This window comes from Xenia sp. Carnegie-2017, unplaced genomic scaffold (genome assembly GCF_021976095.1).
Source record: "Xenia sp. Carnegie-2017 unplaced genomic scaffold, XeniaSp_v1 HiC_scaffold_2, whole genome shotgun sequence".
Classification (NCBI taxonomy): Eukaryota; Metazoa; Cnidaria; class Anthozoa; order Malacalcyonacea; family Xeniidae; genus Xenia; species Xenia sp. Carnegie-2017.
Window position 1 is genome coordinate 8,944,568 of NW_025813482.1, and position 22,368 is coordinate 8,966,935.

Genomic DNA, 22,368 nt, shown 5'->3' on the forward strand with positions numbered 1-22,368 from the left:
TGGGGCAGGAGAAAGAATCTTAAATTGTTGACGCTCCATATCAATATCCGTTCTAAATAAAAATAACACTTGTTAAATACGTCAAAACCTTATGTTAATTTGAAAAATAGGATAGGGATTTTTATGGACTAAAGCCTCTAACAATAATTACGTCTTGAATTATAATTATTTTTGTTTCGATTTTGAAAGTTAGATGGCGTGTTGCCCAACAATAAACAAATAACGATCGCTTTAATTTACGTATAATGCATATGTTACTCAACCCATTGTCATACATGTTACAATGGTTATACATGTTACCCAGTCCGGAAAAAAATGAAAATGTCGCCTTTAATCACCCCAAGTATACTAAATTTATCCTTACATAACAATATATCCAGTTAAGTTTGTCCTTAAAAGATCTTCGTCAAGATCAGTGGCCATACTAAGTCCCATGACACAGTGGAGAAGATCTTTTCCTGCATGAACGATGAAAATTAGAAAAAAGACTCAACAATGTCAGGAACGCAAAACGCATTTCATACCTGGCTGCATTGGAACTAGCTTTGTTTCAATATCATCTTTTTGCATTCCAATAGGTAAACAAGATTCGGGCACTGCAGGCGCTTTAAAAAAAACAAGACTGAAGCTAGAATATGTTTAACCGATAATAGAGCTGTGCATCGAAACAGGAGGGTGGAAAACGGAGAGCTGAAAGCAAAGTTCAAGTCTAAACAAGAATTACGGTAGTATTCATTTGTGCAATTGTGAAAAGTCGCGAGAGTCGAAACTCCAACGTAAAAAAAGAGAAAACAAAGATCTTGACAAACCTCCAATTTTAAATATTTTCACGTCGGAAAACTTCAATTCAAACGTGTGAGGATAGAAATTATTCTTCACTCCATAAAAATATTGTCGTATTCTTTCATTTCTTGAATGTTTCCTAAACTGTTTACTTCGAGTAACAACCTGTTGAAATTACATATATACCATTTAGTACAGTGAAACTTTAGCAAACGCAACGTGCCATCGAAGACATCGATAAAAATCAGTAATAATGGTATAAAGACAACTCCACTCTATTCTACGTCATTAATGACGTCAGAAGACACGTCACATTTACTAAGCTCTTTATGAATAAACAACAATTGTTCTTACCCCACCAGACTTTGGAAGATGAAGAACTTCGACATCGTCGTTAAACTGTTTTTTCAATTCATTATAGAGACGTTCTTGGTCAAGAACTACAATCACGTTAACTATAAACACAATAAGTTTTAAATGCGTTCAAAATGTTAAAAATTAAATAAAGTTAAAAACGCGTCCACCTTTCCACTTCATATAAATAGAAAATTTTTGATTATTTATTCAAAACGTTTGAAACATGACGAAGGTTTCGTCATGTTGACTTTGATATTGTTAGGTCAATATTACAAAATTTTAAACTAATGAAAAAACTGCTGTACAGAAAACATCTATCTTGCTGTGCAATGCAGACAAGAAGTCGAAAAATAATTAGACATTATACACAGAAGTACGTATGGATGTAAAAACATCATATTTCATGAGTAAATAAGGAAAAATACTCCATAGCTGAATGAAAACAAAATCTTTATTCTCTCATCACTCTGTACATTTAATATTCTATTCATTCACAAATTATTTAAAAAAAAACATTATTCTTAAGCTCCAAGATCTATACGTGCGTGCGAATAAGCAAAGCATTAAAAAAAATAAATAAGATCTTTGATTTGGATGCTTTCGTGTCTACAAATGATCAAGTGATAAAAGATTTTGATTATGAAAAAAGTGGCTAATTGCCTTTTGCATGCATATAAATGATTAGCTATTTCCAATAATCTAACTAAGTTAGAGTGTTCCCTCGTTCTAATTTACGAAAGAGTTCTGCGAAAAATTGACGTATCCCACTACCAGCTTTGCACAAATCTTCACGCAGTGAAAACTTGAAAATCTAAACAAAATTTTGTGTGTAAAATAAGATTCTAAAAACGTGAAGACACCAAGTATTCGAAACATTTATTAAGTTCAAACCAATAAACAAATATTTTTGGCTTATGCTTAAATGTAGATTGGATAGTTGTAAAGGGTTTTGAATTTTTCAAAAACGGCTGTTTTTTGCAATTGACGTAGTCAGTCAGTGTAACGGAATGTCAATCAGCTCATTTAAGAAATCACAAACCAAGATCGTCTCAACAAATACTACTCTGTCCAACATAATTTGGAGAATTTGGAAATCAATAATGAACCATTTTAAAAAAAAAGTTGAAAACTTTGTTTTAAATTTGTCTGTTTTCCATTATTGTTACTATATGAAAGAAATAAAGGATGTTTTTCGCGTTTGCACTGGCATATGCAAACCTTGGAGACGTTTGTGAGAACTCTCGAGTCTTTTCAACTTTTCTATAATTCACATAACACTCACATAAATCAAAGATGTATGTATACAAACTATTTATGAATGCCAAGGCGAGTCAAAATAATCATGACTGCAACGTCAACAAACTCCGTCCAGGTCAAAATACTTGCACCAAGAAACAAACCCATTAAGCCACCAATTTCACCTTAAAAAGATAAAAAATTCAGCCCAATGTATGTTCGTATCAAATTCAACGGGGTGTACTGGCTATCTGTCTAGGACTCCAGAGTCTTATGAATGAATAAACAGAAGATTTAATTGTTAATGATGAAATAATGAGAATTTACCAAGTAAACTTTGTAAGGTATATGCCGGATCTTGTCTGAGAACTTTGTAGTTCAGATCTTCGTAGAAGATATCTATGGCAAGCAAATTTCTCCTACAAACATGTAATACAAGTACGTTAAACAAATTTTATTTTAGCAGTTTAGAAAGTTGTTAGTGTTTAGCAATAAATTGCAATATGGATTGTAAATCGATATTTTCCGTCAGACTTTTCTCTCGTTTATGTGGATAAGAATAGTACCATAAAATGTAGAATCCTACTTATTATATGTAATGCACGGAGAATTCAAACAAAACGTAAATAATAATTAATCAAAGCAGGTTATTCCTGTTCGTTCAAAATTGTCATTTAGCTGTTTTGAATCATACTATTAATTTGTTTTCATTAATAAAAAAAGCAGCTTTGGAGAAATGAGAAAACCTAGATTAAATAGAAAGATTATTTTGAAAGTGGTAGAAAGATTCAAAAGTTGAAATCATTGTTGAATGAATACGTTGGAATGTGCAGAAATTATTATTCGTTGTGAATGTCTGCCGGGACAAATGCATGTGCTTACAATCACAAAGCCAAGTTAAAGTTAATCTGAAAATAAGTTCGGACTGTAGCAAATTAATCACATGTTAAGTTGGAATGAGTCGAGAAGCTGGTAACAAGAAATTGGATATAGTTAAAATTAAGAAGAAACTCAAGAAAGTAAAGAGTAAGTTTCTCTTCCTACATTCTGCATGTGTTGTTTAGCAATGGAGAAAAGTAAGAAGAGCTTTGAGACAACGTTGTGTTATTATGTTTAAGAGCTTTGTGGTTAGCAATAAATTCATTAAGAATTACTTAGAAAGACAGATTTAGAGATTATTCATATGATTGAGAAATTGTGGTTGAAAAAATGGTATTTAGAGCAGTTGCTTGTATTTCTTAATAAGAAACGATGATTTCAGTGACACAAGTAAGATGTGTTCAATGTGATATGAAGACTTAGATGCACAGAAGAATGAAAAGAAAGTTCTCGATTGAAAGCAAGTCACATTACCTGAAAGTTTCTAATGTTGTATTTTCGGAAGTTGAATAAAGTGTTGCTGATGCAACATTGGGAAAGGAGCCATATTACTACACCACCGTCAACGCGTTACATTTCTACACAAATATCTTTGAAAATAATTATTAATTGTATGAGAGTATATTAAACATGAAAGTTCTATCCATGAAGGTGAAGATGATTTTCTTATGAATTACAAGACGCCATATAATGAAAACATTTTTGCTCTAACGTGTTTGTTATGTTTCTTCTGTTTGTGCTGTCAATACTTATCACGTGCTGTGTAATATTTGGTCACGTGCTACATCAAATAAAAAAATGATTTCAAAATTGCAACTTGCCATTTGTTATTTTTTAAAAAATATTCAGGATTTTTGCAACCTATGTATGTTGATTCAATTGAATCAGTAAATGGCTGCTTTTCTTTTCAACTTTTCTATAATTTACATAACACTCACATAAATCAAAGATGTATGCAGACTATTTATGAATGCCAAGGCGAGTCAAAATCATCATGACTGCAACATCAAGAAACTCCGTCCAGGTCAAAATACTTGCACCAAGAAACAAACCCATTAAGCCACCAATTTCACCTAAAAAAAATAAAAAATACATGGAAATTGTTGTTATCATATTTTACATGGTATAGGGATTATCTATCTTAAGATGTGATGGTAAAAATCTTTAAATGTATATTAAATTTATTTGATTAAAATCAAGTTGGTTTTATATTAGAGACTCGACAGTTAATTGTAAATGAATTAACTAAGATGTAACTTGTAAGATTTTCTTATTTTGTTAACAGATTAATAATGAAAATTTACCCAGTAAACTTTGTATGGTATATGCTGGATCTTGTCGGAGAGATTTGTAATTCAGATCTTCGTAGAAGATGTCAATTGCAACCATATTTGTCCTAAAATTATGTTATACAAATGCATAAGCAAAGTACTTAACATATTTATAACAATTTAGTAAGTTGTAAGTGTTTTGCAATAAATTGCATTATATGGATTGTAAATAGATATTATCTTACTCATGCATTTGGAAACGATTATTACCATAAATTGTAGAGTCCTTCTTATTTTATGAAATGCATAGTGTATTAACATGAAACATGAATAAAAATTGAATCGAAGCAGTTCATTCCAGTTTGAACAAAATCGTCATTTGGCTATTTTAAATCATTCAAGTAATTTGTTTTTATTAACGAGAAAAGCAGCTTTGATAGAATATGGTAAGAAAACTGGAGAAAAGAGAAAAACAAAATTAGATAGAAATGTTATTTTAAAAAGTGTCGCCCGAAATTGGAGATAGTTGTGATCAAGAAAAAAGCACAGAATAAGACCAAAACTTAGGCTCTCAATCTCAATTTCTTTCTACCTATCTGTGTTGTTCAGCAGAGAAAAGTAGAAAGAGCATTGAGACAATGTTATGATGTTTAAGAGCTTTGTGGTTTACAATTTTTAAAAGCCGTTCACATGTATCGTTCAATGTATCGGATCCGATTGTTTCGGTTCGGACTTTGGCTGCTTGTTCAGACGGTCCGATAATTTTGCATGTTGATATTTATATTCGTTTAGATATTTATAGTAGTGGCAGATATTTGTGTTATCCAGTGAATTTATCGATATATTTTGCGTATTTTTGTACTTGATCTGACAGTAGGAAACCGATTTTGTATGTGTTCACACGATCTGGTTTTTTTGTATCTGACAAAATCGTATCCGTCAATTGTGAACGGGCCTTTAAAAAGAATATTGATTCAGGTAGAATGGGGCATCGAAGAACTACTTGGAAAGACGGATTTTGAAATTATTAATAGGATTTAGAGCATTTGGTTGCATTTCTTAAAACAAAAGATTATTTTAGTGACCCACGCAGTAATAAGGAAATAAATGTGTTCAACGTGATATAAAGTTTTTGATGCACAAAAGAATCAAAAAAATTTCTTCATTGAAAGCAAGTCACATTACCTGAAAGTTTCTAATGTTGTATTTTCGGAAGTTGAATAAAGTGCTGCTGATGCGACATTGGGAAAGGAGCCATAGGAAAGATACGGGTCATATTTCATTGAGTCACATGATTCAGAACATTCACATTTATGACTGTCCAACGAACTGGAATATTTTTCTGTAAATTTGCATAAATGATGATTTCATATCACATTGCATTTATTTTAAAGTTTTTGACAAACTGGTTAATCAGGTTATACAAGGAAATCTTTTACATGTGATTCTTCTTTCAACGTATCAACAATTGAATATACATAAAATATAATAAACCATCCTCCTCGTATTTTTAACCTCACCTTTCCTCCTCTCTCTCTCTCAGCTACACTTTCACACTCTCTCTACTCTTTACCTTTATCAAATATCGTTTAAGGTATAACCTTTTTGTATGTTTGATTAAAAAAATTTATAAACAAGCAGAGAGTGATAAAATGCCGAGCAAGCGCAATTCTGTTATTTTAAAATGATTTGTCTTTCCCTCTTTAACAGGGTTAGACTACTGACAAAATGTTTCAGTCATGTAAAGTGATTGTCTATATCATGACACCTCTGTTTTATACTAACCTTCCAAGAGAAACACACAGCTTAAATATTGTTTAACGTTACATGGCTTGTACTTTATATCTAAAAAAATGATGTCAAATTAATTGTTAGAATTCAAAAAATAGGTTAAAAATCATCAAGACTAATTTAGTAATTTTGGGATAGCAATTACTTCTTTTGTTCCAATAAAATACATTAAGCTTGTTCCTAGCTATACTTATATTTCTCAGTACATTTCAAAAGGTTTGCTTTATTGTTTAATGAGATTAATTGTACGTGCATATTTTACGTCTATGCATAAATTTAGCAATATATAGTATACAATTACCTCTCATATAAAATGGTTGACATTTGCATGTTTTTGCAATGTAGGTTTGTTTACAAACTTCATAACAAGCAGCAATAGTATATTTTTTCACTCCTGGAAGTTTTTTATCTTCGCACATTGTTTTATAAGGAGACTTTAACGAAATTGTCTAAAAATAATAATTCAATATTTTCTGCTATTATACGTTGCTCATATTTCATGCTGTAAATGTAGCTATAAGCTAATGAATGTTTTGTGTATTTGTATGGTCATATCATTCATAATAAAATATAGTGAAAATACACTTTTAGACACTAGAAAATCGTCCAGATTGTTGGAAAACACATAAAGGGAGTTGTACATTTATGGTATTTATACAGTAGAAAATATACTTAAAGGAAATCGTGTTTGATCAAAAGCTCATCATTAAGTCACATATTCATATAATTTACTAACTTTTTAGTCAGTATTTAACGACAATTAAATAAGTAGTTTTAAAGGACATAGCAAGCCATTTATAAACAACAGCAGCAGCATTATTGGCTGCTCAGCTTGTCTACTCACCCTTTGTCGTGTAATACTTGCATAAACATGAGATCCTGGCATTACTGCAAAACCTAATCCTGAAACCAGAGGAAGTTCATCTGGATCATGTATTCTAATTTTTAATCCAGCTGAAAACTCGAGAAATCCAATGTATTCTGATTGTTCCACTGACATCTTGAGATGTAGTCCAGAATGTTTGCCTGGAGCAGCTACGTTATTGTTGTTGCTTTTCTCTGTAACAATTCATTAAAATTGTGGTATAGTAATTTTCAAACAAAAAAAACAATTGATAAAAAATATCTCTAAACTAAATTACCTGGAGTAAACGTGTGACAAAGACCCATGTCTGTGAACGTCGGTTTAAAATATGTTTTATCGCATATTTCTCCTTTCCATGTGCAATAATAAAGCATTCCTTTCTTAGTTTTATCGTCATAGTCCATTTGATGGCCTACTTCATAAATGAATGTTGTCATATTCAAATCATTTACTTTGGGGTATTTTGTCCAATCGACACTGTTGTTCTCGTTTTCATAAAGACGGTATGCTTTTTCAATTACTTTGTAAAAGTCTGTGTCTTTAATAAAACTTTTTCTGTATTTGTTGAAGTTACAAAATGTAATGGCTGGAAATTTTACTTCTTCTTCAGTTACCAATTCAATGGAACTGGTCACATCAAATTCCAAATATTTCAGAGCAATTGTTGAAGTTTGCCATATGAATAAAGAAAACATAAAACCGAGCAGAATAAGCCAAATAAAGCGTTGTAATCCTGGACGTTTTTTAAACACGTAATGTAGGCCATGTAATGATGAATTTTCTACAAAATCCTCCCAAAGGTGTCTGCCAAGATGCTTTCTCTTTTCTTTAACACTCAACTTGGAATATCCTCCATTTAGTTCCTTCATTTCATCAGAGTGCATGATTTCTATGGGCGAGAAAGATGATTTCATAAAGAAATTGATTATACCATCAGCAAGATTTATTAGACGTTGGTTAGTTACGGCATTCAACAAAGCATAAAATAGCAAACGTAAAATTAATCAATATCTTGTTAATCAAATTATCCAAATCTTGCCCTGTCAGAAATTCGTCTTGCCCGCTGTACAAATTTATAAAATATTCATTTGTGAAAGTGCTTTCTGTAATAGCAAAGAAATTGAATAAATTACTTATTACTAACTTAAGTTTGCTCGGTCTGTACGAAGAAGTATTGCCTTTGTTCTTTAATCTTATGAAAACTTATTATTTAGTGTATATATATTGGGGCTACGCACATTTACTCTAAAACGGAGATTTTGCCGTTGAGACAAATTTGAATATTGCCTTAAAAAGAGCAATTGCCATGGTGAATGAACTGAAACCAAATAAAAACCACGAAACCAAAGTGAAAATCGACAAAAAACTAACCAGAGAAAAATAAGAAAAATGAAGAGTTCTGAAAAAAGTACTAAAACAGTTCTTTGCAGAACTCTTCATTTTTCTTAGTTTTCTATTTACTCTCGGCGTACTTATTTTATATTATGTAGTAACCCGGCGCTTCGTGGCCGCTTTTTGCGTTTTTATCACAAATGACGTCATGCCCGTGTATCTATAACTGTATAGACAACGGTTAATGTTATCTATTTGTTAACCATGCAGTAAATTAATACAGTTATCTAGTGAGATAAGCACTCCAAGCAAACTTATAATCTAAGCTTTTTGAACGTTCAGTATTTTTAAGAGACTATCAAATGCTGCATCTTCTGCTTCTGAAGATTGATATGACTATAATGTAGTTGACAGCCTGACAATAAAATTGTGCACTTCGGCGCATCAATATAAAGCCTGCCAGACAGCGCAATGCAAAAAGATATTATTGTTTTCTTGATAGTCGACCTTTAAAAGCTCAATTTGCATTATTCATGTTTCTATTTGAATGAAACGATGTTAATTTGTTATGTTGCTCGATACATCAAGGGTCGACGATGTGAAATTTCCAATACCATAAAATTTATGTCATGTCGGCTCGCATAAAAAAAACTTCTGTCAATTTCAATTTCAGTACTTTTACACACTTATGTAAACGTATTGTGGCATACAAAAATACCATCTATACAAAGTTAAAAGCATGCAAAAGAGAAAAGGTTTAATTTTATTATTCAGCAGTCCGCGATGTTGGAAATCTAATGCTTTTCTAAAAGATTTTGTTAATGTCATATTTAGGGGCTGTTTATATGGCCCACTTAGCAGGATAGCCCGGTAAGCAAGATGAATTTTGATGTTTATATGACGTTCATCTCGCTTGCCGAGACGTTTTACGCTGTCAAAATGAAGACTTTTATATAGCATCTTCTAGTTATAATCAGACAGATTAACAATCAAATGCTCCATTATCTTTGAATCACAGTAAAAGTTCATTCTTTGAACCATTGTCGTGTCTATTTTGCTCGCTTTTGCCATTGATGGCTTTTACACGTTCACGTTGTCTGCCATTTTAATATGTTATCGTACGCATGCTCAAATAGTTAAAACTTAGCTCGGCAAGCGGGCTAGCTCGGCAGTTGCGTGTTTACAAGAGAAAAATTTCATCCTGGCAGACAAGATCTCGCCTCTGCCAAGTGAGATCTCGCTAAGCGGGTCAGCTCGGCTTCCATATAAACAGGCCCTTAAACAGATAATATCTATCAGACGTGCTGTGGCTTGCACATTATGTTAGTTATCGCAGACAGTTAAATAGACTTGATAACGTTTTTATATATCATCTAAATTTCTTGAAAAACCTTACCTTACGTGATATTTTATATATTCATTGCCATTCACTTAACATCTCTCAGGCACTCATGAACCACAAACACATCACACTATGACAACGTTCTTTAAATATAGTCAACCTGTTTTGAAAGTTAAACGCTTATTTAAAAATTAATGTCAAAACCAATTTGTCAAAAAAATTGCAAAAATTGAGACAAACAATAAAACAACGTGATTGCAGAATACGAAATATACGTTTTATTTTTTTTTTATTTTATATCTTATTATTCTGTCTTTAAGAACCATTAAAATTTTTATGTTTTATTGCTCAAATTTTTTGAAAAATAAAGACTAGCTATGTATGGCACACAAGAACCAGTCAATTGGGTATATTTACATAAGTAGCTAATAGCATTATGAATTTTACATTTTCTGGTATTTAGAAAAATTTATCAATAATTTTTCTATTATGATAAGACATAGATACGCTCGATTTATACTACTGATTATCTTTTTTTTAACCAATTTTTTCTCTGTATTTGAAAGAAACGATATGTTTTTTATTGTTTAAATTTTTTTGCAGATATTAATGAGCCATTGTAAAATCGGTTACGATTAGTAAATAGTAATTGTATGTTTACATACATAAACGAACGGAAATACTTGTATTTTACATACATTGGACAATTGATCATTGATATAACAGATACATAGCGAGATAAAGAGCCACATTCTTAGGAAGAATTGAATAAACGCCAAAAAAGACGATTAATCGTGAAAGTGAATTTTTGTATGTTATGTACATAATACATTTTGTGTTCTATGGTAAGAAAAACAAAAACTATGAAACATGAAATGTGAATCAGAAAGCCCATACATATTTTCATGTTTATGGAAGAATCTAGTATTTGAATATGTAATTAATTTTCCACATAAATTTATTCACAAGAAGTTATTGGCAGTTGAATGAAATGAGGCTATCGCATTCTTCTAAGCACAGGAAGGTTGTAGTCACTGTTGCAGCAAACAAGGTAAAAAGAAACATTTGTGACGACCAGCCAAATTGTGCTTGTGCATACATCTTAACCTCAGTCAGGCAAGATTACCTGCTAAATTTAAGCATATTAATGAGAGGAGGAAAAGAACAATAAAGGATTCCAAATGTAATGGCGAATGAAGAGGGAATAGCTCAAATTGAAAATCTCCGCTGTCGTGCAATGGTGAATCGTATTTGCTTGGAACAGCTCGTCATAGACGGTGAAAATACTGTACATGGCAACCTCCTTGTGCTTCGAGCCAATCATTATAAAATGGTGTTACATGTTTCCTAAAGCATATAACAATAAAATGGGGATACTTGTTGCTTATTTGAGTAATGGAGTTGACTGATTCTCATGCCTAAGAATAATTGTATTTGACTATTTGTCCCATGCATATACACCACCTCCAACCACGGACGAACATTTAGAAATGAAAATGATATTTGCATATCTGATATTACCATATCCAACTTCAACTTTAATCTCAACTTTCAACACACTTATAAGTTACCTTATTGTCACTGTTGTCAAACAAGTTGTCTTAGCTGCAACTTATCATTTTAGACGTTTAGAAATGAAAGTTTTCAACGCAAGTTAAATTTGCGTACACGTCTATAACAAACTTTACCCGAAATGTATTTGTATATTCATAGTGAGCAAATATATAGTTCATAGAAAGTTGTGCATATTTCATTTAATTTACATACTTCTACTGACAAAATTTTGAAACACATACAAAATCAAATCATGTAGTTCGTATCATTTCATACAGATTTTTTATCACAGGCATTAAAATCAGAAATATTTTACAGGGACACATTGAACCCCCAAATTTTTTTTCATTGAGTTTCAAATGCCTTTCTTATTGTTCCACATTTCTAACACTAATGTCACGCAACTAACTTGCAGCTTATTCACATTATTTCTTCACTAATTTTTCTGCTTTCAAACATTTAACGATTAAATTAAGGCAATTTTTAATATTTTTAATCCTATAGCTAAAAAATGCAAATTTTTGTTGGGTGAATAAATTAAAGGCCACGCCTTTTTGTTAGGCAGGGAAGCTTGTATGTCATTTGAAACACGTGACTCGTTTTTCATTTCGTTGTTTTTTCTCCGCATACTTCAAAACAACAGATGAGTTTAATCTCTTTTTCTGATAATTTATACATAATTACCCAAGTTGCTTCAAAGGAACAATTGAATAATGCTAAGTTTATTTTATTTGAAAATTGTGATTTACAATTTGATTTGCAAATTTTGATTGGAAGAAAGCTCAGGAAGTACATACCTGATGTAAATGCACTTTCCAAATAGGTTAATGAGGAAATGCAACAAACAATAACTCTCACTCCTTTGATTAATCATTTCTATAGCATATTGTTCTTCATTGTACCTCAAACAAATCGTTTATTGTGATCTGCATAAAGTTGGATAAGGATAACAATCAAATATCTAAACTACTTGTGGGTATTATCAGTATATGTAGACATCACCTTTCAAGATTTTTGTTGTGCTGATTAAAGTTTTGGGAAATTTCACGGTTGTGAAGCTTTGATAATTATTCCATGGCTTTTGATTCGGTTGAAGAGAAGAGAAAAAAAGTTCGGTGTTAAACCAAAAAGAAAATGAATTGTTGTATTTGATGGATCAATCTGAAGACCTTGGCGTGGGGTCGTGTAAATTGGTAATGTTTTACTGTAATACTGAACTACGATTGCGAAGATGTCGTGGTAATGTTCATGTTGTAGTTAAATGGGAGAAATGAAACAGACTTTGTAAAGGTATTTGTAAAGTAGTTAAATTTGTTATCCCCTATGATTTCTATTCTATGTCTAGTTTTATCAAGACTAACGATATGCGTTTGTCTGAAAACGTTTGTTAAAAATGATTATCTAACAGAAAACATGAACTTAGATATTAAGTTCACGATAAAAATTATAATTCTTTAATTTTAATAAATGCATTTGATAAACCTTGCCCTGTCTTAGACGAGTGAAATAAACATTTGCGAGAAAATAAGTCTTTATTCTCGTGATACTATTTGCTTATGTTTATGTTTGTATTTATGTTAATGCTAATGTTTCATACTTAGTGCTTACTGTAATTGTTTAGTCTTTATCAACATTTGTGTTTGTGCTTAATTCACTTTGAATTGTAAATCAACATCTTGCAAGATGTATCTCACAAAGGACAATACCTTCTCCTTATGTAATAATAATTTTTCTCCATACAAATCAAAATTTTCTTTTAAATTACAACCACCGGCTGAGAAATTCAGTTATGAACCAAATAAAGGCCGATTATATGGAGGCGAGCTAACCCGATGATTTCAAGAGATTGAAAAGAAAAAAAACTTCAAGGCTAAAAAATACAACTGTTTGCGAAGCACCACACGTCACTCCGGTTGTAATCCTCAAATTAGGGCAAATCGGTTGTTTTGAGAAGTTATTAAATCAGAATATTGTGAAATTGCTTAAGACGATTTATCTAATGATAAGTATTGAATCGTTTCCATTTGCCAAAATCATTTAAAGCTTGGCTGAATCTTTGCTACGGGCTCATGTAATCAGTCCCCAACTCAAAAAGTAAACAACATAATGAACGGCTGAGAATTGCAGAAGAAAAAGAGAAAAGATTGTCCTTATGTAAGAATAGGCATAAATGTTGTATGATGATAGAACTATTACAAAGAGAACAGGAGAAAAATATTTCAAAATCGTAAAATTGATAAATGGCGGGTAATGCTTAGTGCTACATTGAAATTAATTGGAGTGTTGTGGAAATTTTATAAACTTTTCAAACGTAGTGAACTCATAAGATTTTATGATAAAGTTGTATGAAAAAGCCAACGGCAATTTCTTGTAGCATTGCCTTCTTTTAAAGATTACAGTTTATAGATGTCTTCTGCTCTCATTTACAACGGCGTATTCTAGAATGATAAACTAAAGTTTCTTACGGTATTTTTAACCAATCAAAGCATTAAAAAAAATAAATAAGATCTTTGATTTGGATGCTTTCGTGTTTGCATATGATCAAGTGATAAAAGATTTTGATTATGAAAAAAGTGGCTAATTGCCTTTTGCATGCATATAAATGATTAGCTATTTCCAATAATCTAACTAAGTTAGAGTGTTCCCTCGTTCTCTAATTTACGAAAGAGTTCTGTGAAAAGTTGAAAAGTTATCCCACCACCAGCTTTGCACAAATCTTCACGCAGTGAACACTTGATAATCTAAGCAAATTTTGTGAGTAAAATAAGATTCTAAAAAGAGTGAAGACACCAAGTATTCGAAACATTTATTAAGTTCAAATCAATAAACAAATATTTTTGGTTTGTGCTTAAATGTAGATTGGATAGTTCTAAAGGGTTTTGAATTTTTCAAAAACGGCTGTTTTTTGCAATTGACGTAGTCAGTCAGTGTAACGGAATGTCAATCGGCTCATTTAAGAAATCACAAACCAAGATCGTCTCCCCAAATACTAAACTGTCCAACATAATCAATAAAAACAGCCTTCTATGTCAGAGTCCAAGACTTCTGGGCCCATAAACTGTTAAGAATGTTAAAGAGAAGCATGTTTTAATTTATTATACATTAATACATTTATTGATTAACATATGACTACATTGGGCAAAACATCAAATAAAACAAAAGAAAAATAATCAGATCGCAAGATGAAGTTGATCATTGCCACATTGAATTTATGAATTTCTCAATGGGTTGATCTCAGCTTTTTGTTCATTTTTTTACGATGTAGTCATTTAAAGCTTGCGTGATTGTGACCGTTCTTTACCACAAAATGTATGAATGTAAAAGGTGACTTATTATACCAGCTAGTTAAAAATAAGGTAAAATTAAGTACAACTTTGTTTACTCGAGATACGTTTTCAGTATAGCTACCACGTGATTAAATATTACTACACCACGTGACATGTCTTTATAAATATGAAAATAATTATCAATTGTATGAAAGTATATTCATAAGACAGTTGATATCTATAAACATGGACATGATTTTCTAATGAATTATAAGGTGCCATACAAAGAAGATTATTTTGTTCTAACTTTTTTTGTTATGTTTCTTCTGTTTGTGTCGTCAATACTTTTCACGTGAAGAGTAATATTTGATCACGTGCTTCAACAAATTAAAAATTAATTTCATTATTTCAAGTTGCCATTGGTCTTTTTGACAAAATATCGAGGACTTTCGTAACATACAAACGTAGCATGTTATAGTCAGTATTCGCTATGGTTACGTTTATAAAATAAAAACAATAAAACGCGTGCGCTGATTGGTCTATAGTTGTGTTTGCGTGCGCTGATTGGTCTATAGCTGTGCTTGCATTAGCCTTTGTAAACCGATCTGAGCTCAACAATTCAAGTCATACAATTAGTGAGAATTTGGAAATCAATAATGAACCATTTTAAAAGAAAAATTGAAACCTTTATTTTAAATTTGTCTGTTTTCCATTATTGTTACTATATAAAAGAAATAAAGGATGTTTTTCGCGTTTGCACTGGCATATGCAAACCTTGGAGACGTTTGTGAGAGCTCTCGAGTCTTTTCAACTTTTCTATGATTCACATAACACTCACATAAATCAAAGATGTATGTATACAGACTATTTATGAATGCCAAGGCGAGTCAAAATCATCATGACTGCAACATCAACAAACTCCGTCCAGGTCAAAATACTTGCACCAAGAAACAAACCCATTAAGCCACCAATTTCACCTAAAAAAGATAAAAAATTCAGACCAATGTATGTTCCTATCAAATTCAACGGGGTTTACGGGGTTTATCTGTCTAGGACTCCAGAGTCTTATGAATTAATAAACAGAAGATTTATTTGTTAATGATGAAATAATGAGAATTTACCAAGTAAACTTTGTAAGGTATATGCCGGATCTTGTCTGAGAACTTTGTAATTCAGATCTTCGTAGAAGATATCTATGGCAAGCAAATTTCTCCTACAAACATGTAATACAAGTACGTTAAACAAATTTTATTTTAGCAGTTTAGTAAGTTGTTAGTGTTTATGAATGTTTTATGCAATGAAGATATGATCACTTAAATCAGGTGACTCAAATTTGAGTCACCTGATTTCATATAAATTGTCCAGCAAAGTGCGATGATCATATCTTCATTTAAATTGTTAGTGTTTAGCAATAAATTGCATTATGGATTGTAAATCGATGTTTTCCGTCAGACTTTTCTCTTGTTTATGTGGTTAAGAATAGTACCATAAAATGTAGAATCCTACTTATTATATGTAATGCATAGAGAATTCAAACAAAACGTAAATAATAATTAATCAAAGCAGGTTATTCCTGTTTGTCAACATTGTCATTTAGCTGTTTTGAATCATACTCTTAATTTGTTTTCATTAATAAGAAAAGCAGCTTTGGAGAAATGAGAAAACCAAGAGTAGATACAAAGATTATTTTGAAAGTGGTAGAAAGATTCAAAAGTTGAAATCATTGTTGAATGAATACGTTGGAATGTGCAGAAATTATTATTCGTTGTGAATGTCTGCGGGGACAAATGCATGTGCTTACAATCACAAAGCCAAGTTGTAGTTAATCTGAAAATAAGTTTGGACTGTAGCAAGTTAATCACATGTTAAGTTGGAATGAGTCGAGAAGCTGGTAACAAGAAATTGGAAATAATTAAAATTAAGAAGAAACTCAAGAAAGTAAAGAGCAAGTTTCTCTTCCTACATTCTGCATGTGTTGTTTAGCAATGGAGAAAAGTAAGAAGAGCTTTGAGACAACGTTGTGTTATTATGTTTAAGAGCTTTGTGGTTAGCAATAAATTCATTAAGAATTACTTAGAAAGACAGATTTAGAGATTATTCATATGATTGAGAAATTTTGGTTGAAAAAATTGTATTTAGAGCAGTTGCTTGCATTTCTTAATAAGAAACGATGATTTCAGTGAAACAAGTAAGATGTGTTCAACGTGATATGAAGACTTTGATGCACAGAAGAATGAAAAGAAATTTCTCCATTGAAAGCAAGTCACATTACCTGAAAGCTTCTAATGTTGTATTTTCGGAAGTTGCATAAAGTGTTGCTGACGCAACATTGGGAAAGGAGCCATAGGAAAGATACGGGTCATAATTCATTGAGTCACATGATTCAGGGCATTCACATTTATGACTGTCCAACGAACTGGAATATTTTTCTGTAAATTTGCATAAATGATGATTTCATACCACATTGAATTTATTTTCAAGTTGACAAACTGGTTAATCAGGTTATACAAGGAAATCGTTCACATTGTTTACTTGCGATTCTTCTTTCAAAGTACCATTAATAGAATATGTATTAAATGCATCATCCTTTTTTTATTTCCTGCATCTCCCTTTTAACTTCTCTTTCCTTCTTCTCTCTCAACAACTCGTTCCTATTCTCATTACCCTTGACTCAAGTTATCACCCGTTTTGTTTTTGATTAGTAAAATTTATTAGAAATCAGAGAGTAATATAATATAAAGCCAGTGAAAGTCTGTTAGTTTTTCAAAAACAAATGCGTTCTTTCTATATAACAGGGTTAGATAACTGCCAAAAATTTCTCATCGTGTAAAGAGGTTGTTCTCTCATACCTTTATATCATAGCTCTTACTTATCATAGACTTCCAAGCTTTATTGTTAATATATAACAGTTAAATTGCATCGTTTGGGTACTAACCTTCCAAGTCAAACACACAGTTTATATACTGTTTAACGTTACATGGCTTGTACTTTATATCTAAAAAGAATGATTTCAAATTAAGAACTCAAAAAGACTCCTCAAGACTACGTTACGAACTTTTGAGAGATAATTACTTTTATCATGCATGCCAATAAAACACATTCAACTTATTCTATTTTGAAAGGGAAAAGACAAAAGGTCCATGCATAAATTTAGCAATATATAGTATACAATTACCTCTCATATAAAATGGTTGACACTTGCATGTTTTTGCTATGTAGTTCTGTTTACAAAGTTCATAACAAGCAGCAATAGTATATTTTTTCACTCCTGGAAGTTTCTTATCTTCGCACATTGTTTTATAAGGAGACTTTAACGAAATTGTCTAAAAATAATCATTCAAGATTTTCTGCTATAACGTTTCTATTATTAGATGCCATAAATGTACTGAGTATTTCCTATGTTTGCCAAGTCAAGAATCAATGCTCGTCTTAATCACTAACATAATGTACACTTTATAAAACAATTATACATCAAACTCAGTTTTTATATAACAATACTTATAGACTGTACCGATTATTATATTCAATAAACATTTGTGAACCACTTATTTGAAATATCGCAGTAGAAAATCGTCCAGACTATTGGAAAACAGTTAAGAACAAAACTGTCCATTTCTAGTATTTTCACAATAGAAAATGTACTTTACAGGAAATTGTTTTTGATCAAAAACTCATCATTAAGTCACATACTCATTTACTTTATTATCTTTTTACTCAGTATTTAACGAAAATCAAATAAGTAGTTTTAAAGGACATAGCAAGCTATTTATAAACAACAGCAGCAGCATTATTGGCTGCTCAGCTGGTTTACTCACCCTTTGTCGTGTAATACTTGCATAAACATGAGATCTTGGCATTACTGCAAAACCTAATCCTGAAACCAGAGGAAGTTCATCTGGATCATGTATTCTAATTTTTAATCCAGCTGAAAACTCGAGAAATCCAATGTATTCTGATTGTTCCACTGATATCCTGAGATGTAGTCCAGAATGTTTGCCTGGAGCAGTTACTTTACTGTTGTTGCTTTTATCTGTAAAAATTCATTAATATTGTGATGTAGTAATTTTGAAACAAAAATAAACGAGCAATAAAAAATATTTTCAAACTAAAATACCTGGAGTAAACGTGTGACAAAGACCCATGTCTGTCAACGTTCGTTTAAAATATGTTTTATCGCATTTTTCTCCTTTCCATGTGCAATAATAAAGCATTCCTTTCTTAGTTTTATTGTCATAGTCCATTTGATGGCTTACATTATAAATGAATGCTGTCATATTCAAATCATTGATTTTGGGGTATTTTGTCCAATCGACACTGTTGTTTTCATTTTCATAAAGAGGGTATTTTTTTTCAATTACTTTGAAAAAGTCTGTGTTGTTAATAAAACTTTTTCTGTATTTGTTGAAGTTACAAAATGTTATGGCTGGAAATTTTACTTCTTCTTCAGTTACCAATTCAATGGAACTGGTCACATCAAATTCCAAATATTTCAGAGCAATTGTTGAAGTTTGCCATATTAGCAAAGAAAGCATACAAGCTTGCAGAATAAGCCAAATAAAGCGTTGTAATGCTGGACGTTTTTCAAATATATAATGAAGGCCGTGTAATGTTGAATTTCCCAAAAAATCCTCCCAAAGGTGTCGAGCAATATGCTTTCTTTTTTCTTTTACACTCAACTTAGGATGATCTTCATTTAGTTCTTTTAATTCATCAGAATGCATGATTTCTATAGGCGAGAAAGATGATTTTATAAATAATTTTATAACACTATCAATAATCCCAATACATTTTTTTCCAAAAAAAGTATCTAAGATGTTGGACAATAACTGCACTCAAAAAATAGTAATAGTATTTGTTGAAATTCATAAAGTATTTAAACTGTTGAAGTGCTTTCTACAACAACAAAAAATATTACGTAATTTTACTTTCTTTACGTGGTCATTTTATAACAAAATACTTGGTTGCAAATGAACAAGCGATTTCTTTAAAAATCCATCATGGAATGTCGCTTATAAAAAGCTTATCGGATTCAAAATTATCGCTAGTAGTCCTGAGCCCTGCTGGGATGAAAGCGCTATTTGAGCGTGAAGTGTGTGAGAAGCACTAATGTTGGCTGCTATAACCATCACTTTCAGTCTTTATGCTCCTTCTGACTGTTTCCAGTAGTTTATTGAAGATTTAAATTAGGAAAATTGGGCTTATGTGTTTTATTCACCATTATATGTACCTACGATGGCCCAGAAGGCTCACAGTGGTATTATATTTTCTTATACTCCAGTAACGCGTTTTATAGTCTTGTAACGCTTTTTAAGAGTCCCGTAAAGCTTTTTGACATAAATCTTGTAAAATTTTATCCTAGTCCAGTAAATTTATTTACAACAATTTTTTTAATCTTTTTGTATGGTTGGGCTCTCTTTTTTAAATAAAAATAGGCATTGAAAGACGCTGATGAATTTGAATGTAAATTTCAAAATTAAAAATAAATATGCCGCTGAAAAACTATACACCCTGTATGAACATGGAGAATCATTATGAAGAAAAAGATCTCATCAAATAATATTTCAACTAAGGATGCACAAATCTTGAAATAATAGAATACTTATGACTTCATGACATCACAATAAGTTTGTCAACGCTAAGCGAAGATTGGTGTCTTTGCACCTTTGTAGGCGACCACACCAAGGAGAAGAGAATAGAGGTGTAATCAAGGCTGAAATCAACGAAGAATTATCTGAAGGCGGGTGTTTTAAAGGCTATCGAAAATTGTGGCAAAAACTGCGACAAAAACGGCTAACTGTGAGAAGGAAACAGTAAGGAGGAAACTGCTGGTGGAGCTTGATTCAGTCGATGTAGAAAATCGTAGAAAAAAATCTTCGTAGAAGATTGTATTCAGCTTTCGGACCGAATAAACTCCAGTTATACGATTTCAGTATTCACGCCTGTATTTATGGCTACTCAAGATGGCTAATATGGTTAGAAGTAGGACCAAAAAATAAAAAAACCTGAAGTAATTGCTAAATATTACGTGGATGCAGTCAGGTTAGAGGGTGGAGTTGTCAAACGATGGAACGGAACACTGTGTGATCGAGACTATACACACATTTCTACGCTCTGGCCACAATGACGCATACGCTGGACTTTCAAACTTTAACATTGGAACATCAACGTAAAATCAACGAATTGAGGCCTATTGGTCACATCTAGTGAGAGAAGGTCCTAGTTGGTAGAAAATTCTCTTTAAAGATCTTCGTGATATGGGATTATTTAATGATTTTGATCCAATTCAAGTAGACTGCATACGATTTTGTTTTATGGATATTCTGCGACAAGAACTTAACAACAATGCTCAAAGTTGGAACTAACGTAAAATTTCTCCGAGTATATTTGATTTTAACAGTCCAAGAGGTAGTCCTGACAACATGTACTTTTTTAATTGCAAAATGGAAGCAGATATCGATTAGTTTGATCACAATGTTGCCATGGTTGCGGAAGATACAAATAGCGAATTTAGGGAATTTGCTAAAGTACTGATGGCAGAACTTGACTCACGACCCCAACTACAGAAAAAAAAGCTTTAAACTCGTATATTTTACTTGTAGACAATGATTGAACGAACAATTCAAAATTTTGAAAAATTATGTGTGTCATTGAAGACTGAAAAAAATTTAGTTCAACGAAGAGAGTTCAGGCTGTTGACCTTTTCCATATGTGTTTATGAAATGTGTGTTACATTATGTAATCTAGCGTGTCTGGATGTAAGAATTGGCTTCAAAAGCTTATTAAGCTTTTCTATTAAAGGTAGCGTTTCCATGTATTTTAATCCAATGCATACGAGTTAGTCAATGACCAAATATGGAAACGAAGATCAAACAAATTTATATAAAATTAATTAAAAAACTTTACTGGAGTGATCATGAAATAATTGTACTGGACTGTTGAAAAGCGTTACAAGACAGTAAAATGTAATTTATGGAGTGTAAGAAAACATAATACACTGTGAGCCTCTGGGCGATTGTACTACGAAACCTTTCAGTAATGTAAAGTGATTATTAACTCAGATAAGAATTCATTATGAATATCAATATTTAACTCAAGGCTTTTCTCTTTGACACATTGATCAAAAGTTAATGGGAGATTTGCATTTTGAAAGACATTTTCTGATCACATTTATACATGGTTTGCTGACTTTAGGAATTTAAGCGACTAGACGGTGATTGTTTGCAACTCTGCACAATTAAATGTTTGAAAACATTTTTTGGCAAAACTACCTCTTCTCCTTATTCCTTCTAAGCAAATTTAACTCTTCCAAGCAAAGAAGCTTGGAAGCTCAATATTTTAGGACTATACTATATACCAATAATTTGGAACACAGAATTAGATATAAATTAAATTACAACAATTGAATGAAATATAGCTACGTACAATATGTTCCGCTACTTTTTATAATTAAAACTTATCAAGCAGTTACTTGTTGCTTACCTGGTTAAGACGTTGTCACCACTTTATTTTCCGTTAGCAGATGTAATTTACGCTTCGTTTTATCTTATTGTACAAAAATCTTAAAACCTTTAGTTTATATTACGAAATCAGATCCATGGAATAAAACTGTCAATCGAATCTTAATTGAGCGTGCAAATATTTAAAGAATTTGTTTTGTCTATTAAGTGACTGTGCCCCCCTATAGTTCCAATA

General features: G+C 31.7%; 3 protein-coding genes across 9 annotated transcripts in view; all 3 read right to left on the reverse strand.

Moving 5' to 3' along the window:
- The window catches only part of LOC124440343 (protein CLP1 homolog), a 28,790-nt gene that overhangs the window by 359 nt on the left and 6,063 nt on the right, over positions 1 to 22,368 (reverse strand). The window lies entirely within an intron of this gene.
- On the reverse strand, positions 1,574 to 9,967 carry LOC124440340 (acid-sensing ion channel 4-A-like). Of its 7 annotated transcripts, none has more exons than XR_006946658.1 (11): positions 9,911 to 9,967; positions 7,460 to 8,071; positions 7,162 to 7,376; positions 6,619 to 6,766; positions 6,312 to 6,371; positions 5,712 to 5,868; positions 4,560 to 4,651; positions 4,194 to 4,328; positions 3,968 to 4,036; positions 3,730 to 3,845; positions 2,496 to 2,561 (listed from the first exon to the last, which is right to left on the reverse strand). XR_006946658.1 is itself a non-coding variant. In XM_046990722.1 (9 exons), coding segments are annotated over exons 2-9 (1,392 nt in total). In that variant the 5' UTR covers positions 8,067 to 8,071; positions 9,911 to 9,967; the 3' UTR covers positions 1,574 to 1,950. The 7 variants fall into 7 exon arrangements, 3 of the variants coding, with proteins under 3 accessions (XP_046846678.1, XP_046846679.1, XP_046846677.1); XR_006946656.1 differs by lacking the exon at positions 2,496 to 2,561 and adding an exon at positions 2,704 to 2,795; XR_006946659.1 differs by lacking the exons at positions 2,496 to 2,561; positions 4,560 to 4,651 and adding an exon at positions 2,704 to 2,795.
- On the reverse strand, positions 13,920 to 22,296 carry LOC124440341 (acid-sensing ion channel 5-like). Its single transcript, XM_046990724.1, has 8 exons — positions 22,156 to 22,296; positions 18,791 to 19,402; positions 18,492 to 18,706; positions 17,852 to 17,999; positions 17,612 to 17,671; positions 16,949 to 17,105; positions 15,798 to 15,889; positions 13,920 to 15,653 (listed from the first exon to the last, which is right to left on the reverse strand). The coding sequence occupies exons 2-8, from the start codon at positions 19,395 to 19,397 to the stop codon at positions 15,541 to 15,543; spliced, it is 1,392 nt and encodes a 463-aa protein (XP_046846680.1). The 5' UTR covers positions 19,398 to 19,402; positions 22,156 to 22,296; the 3' UTR covers positions 13,920 to 15,540.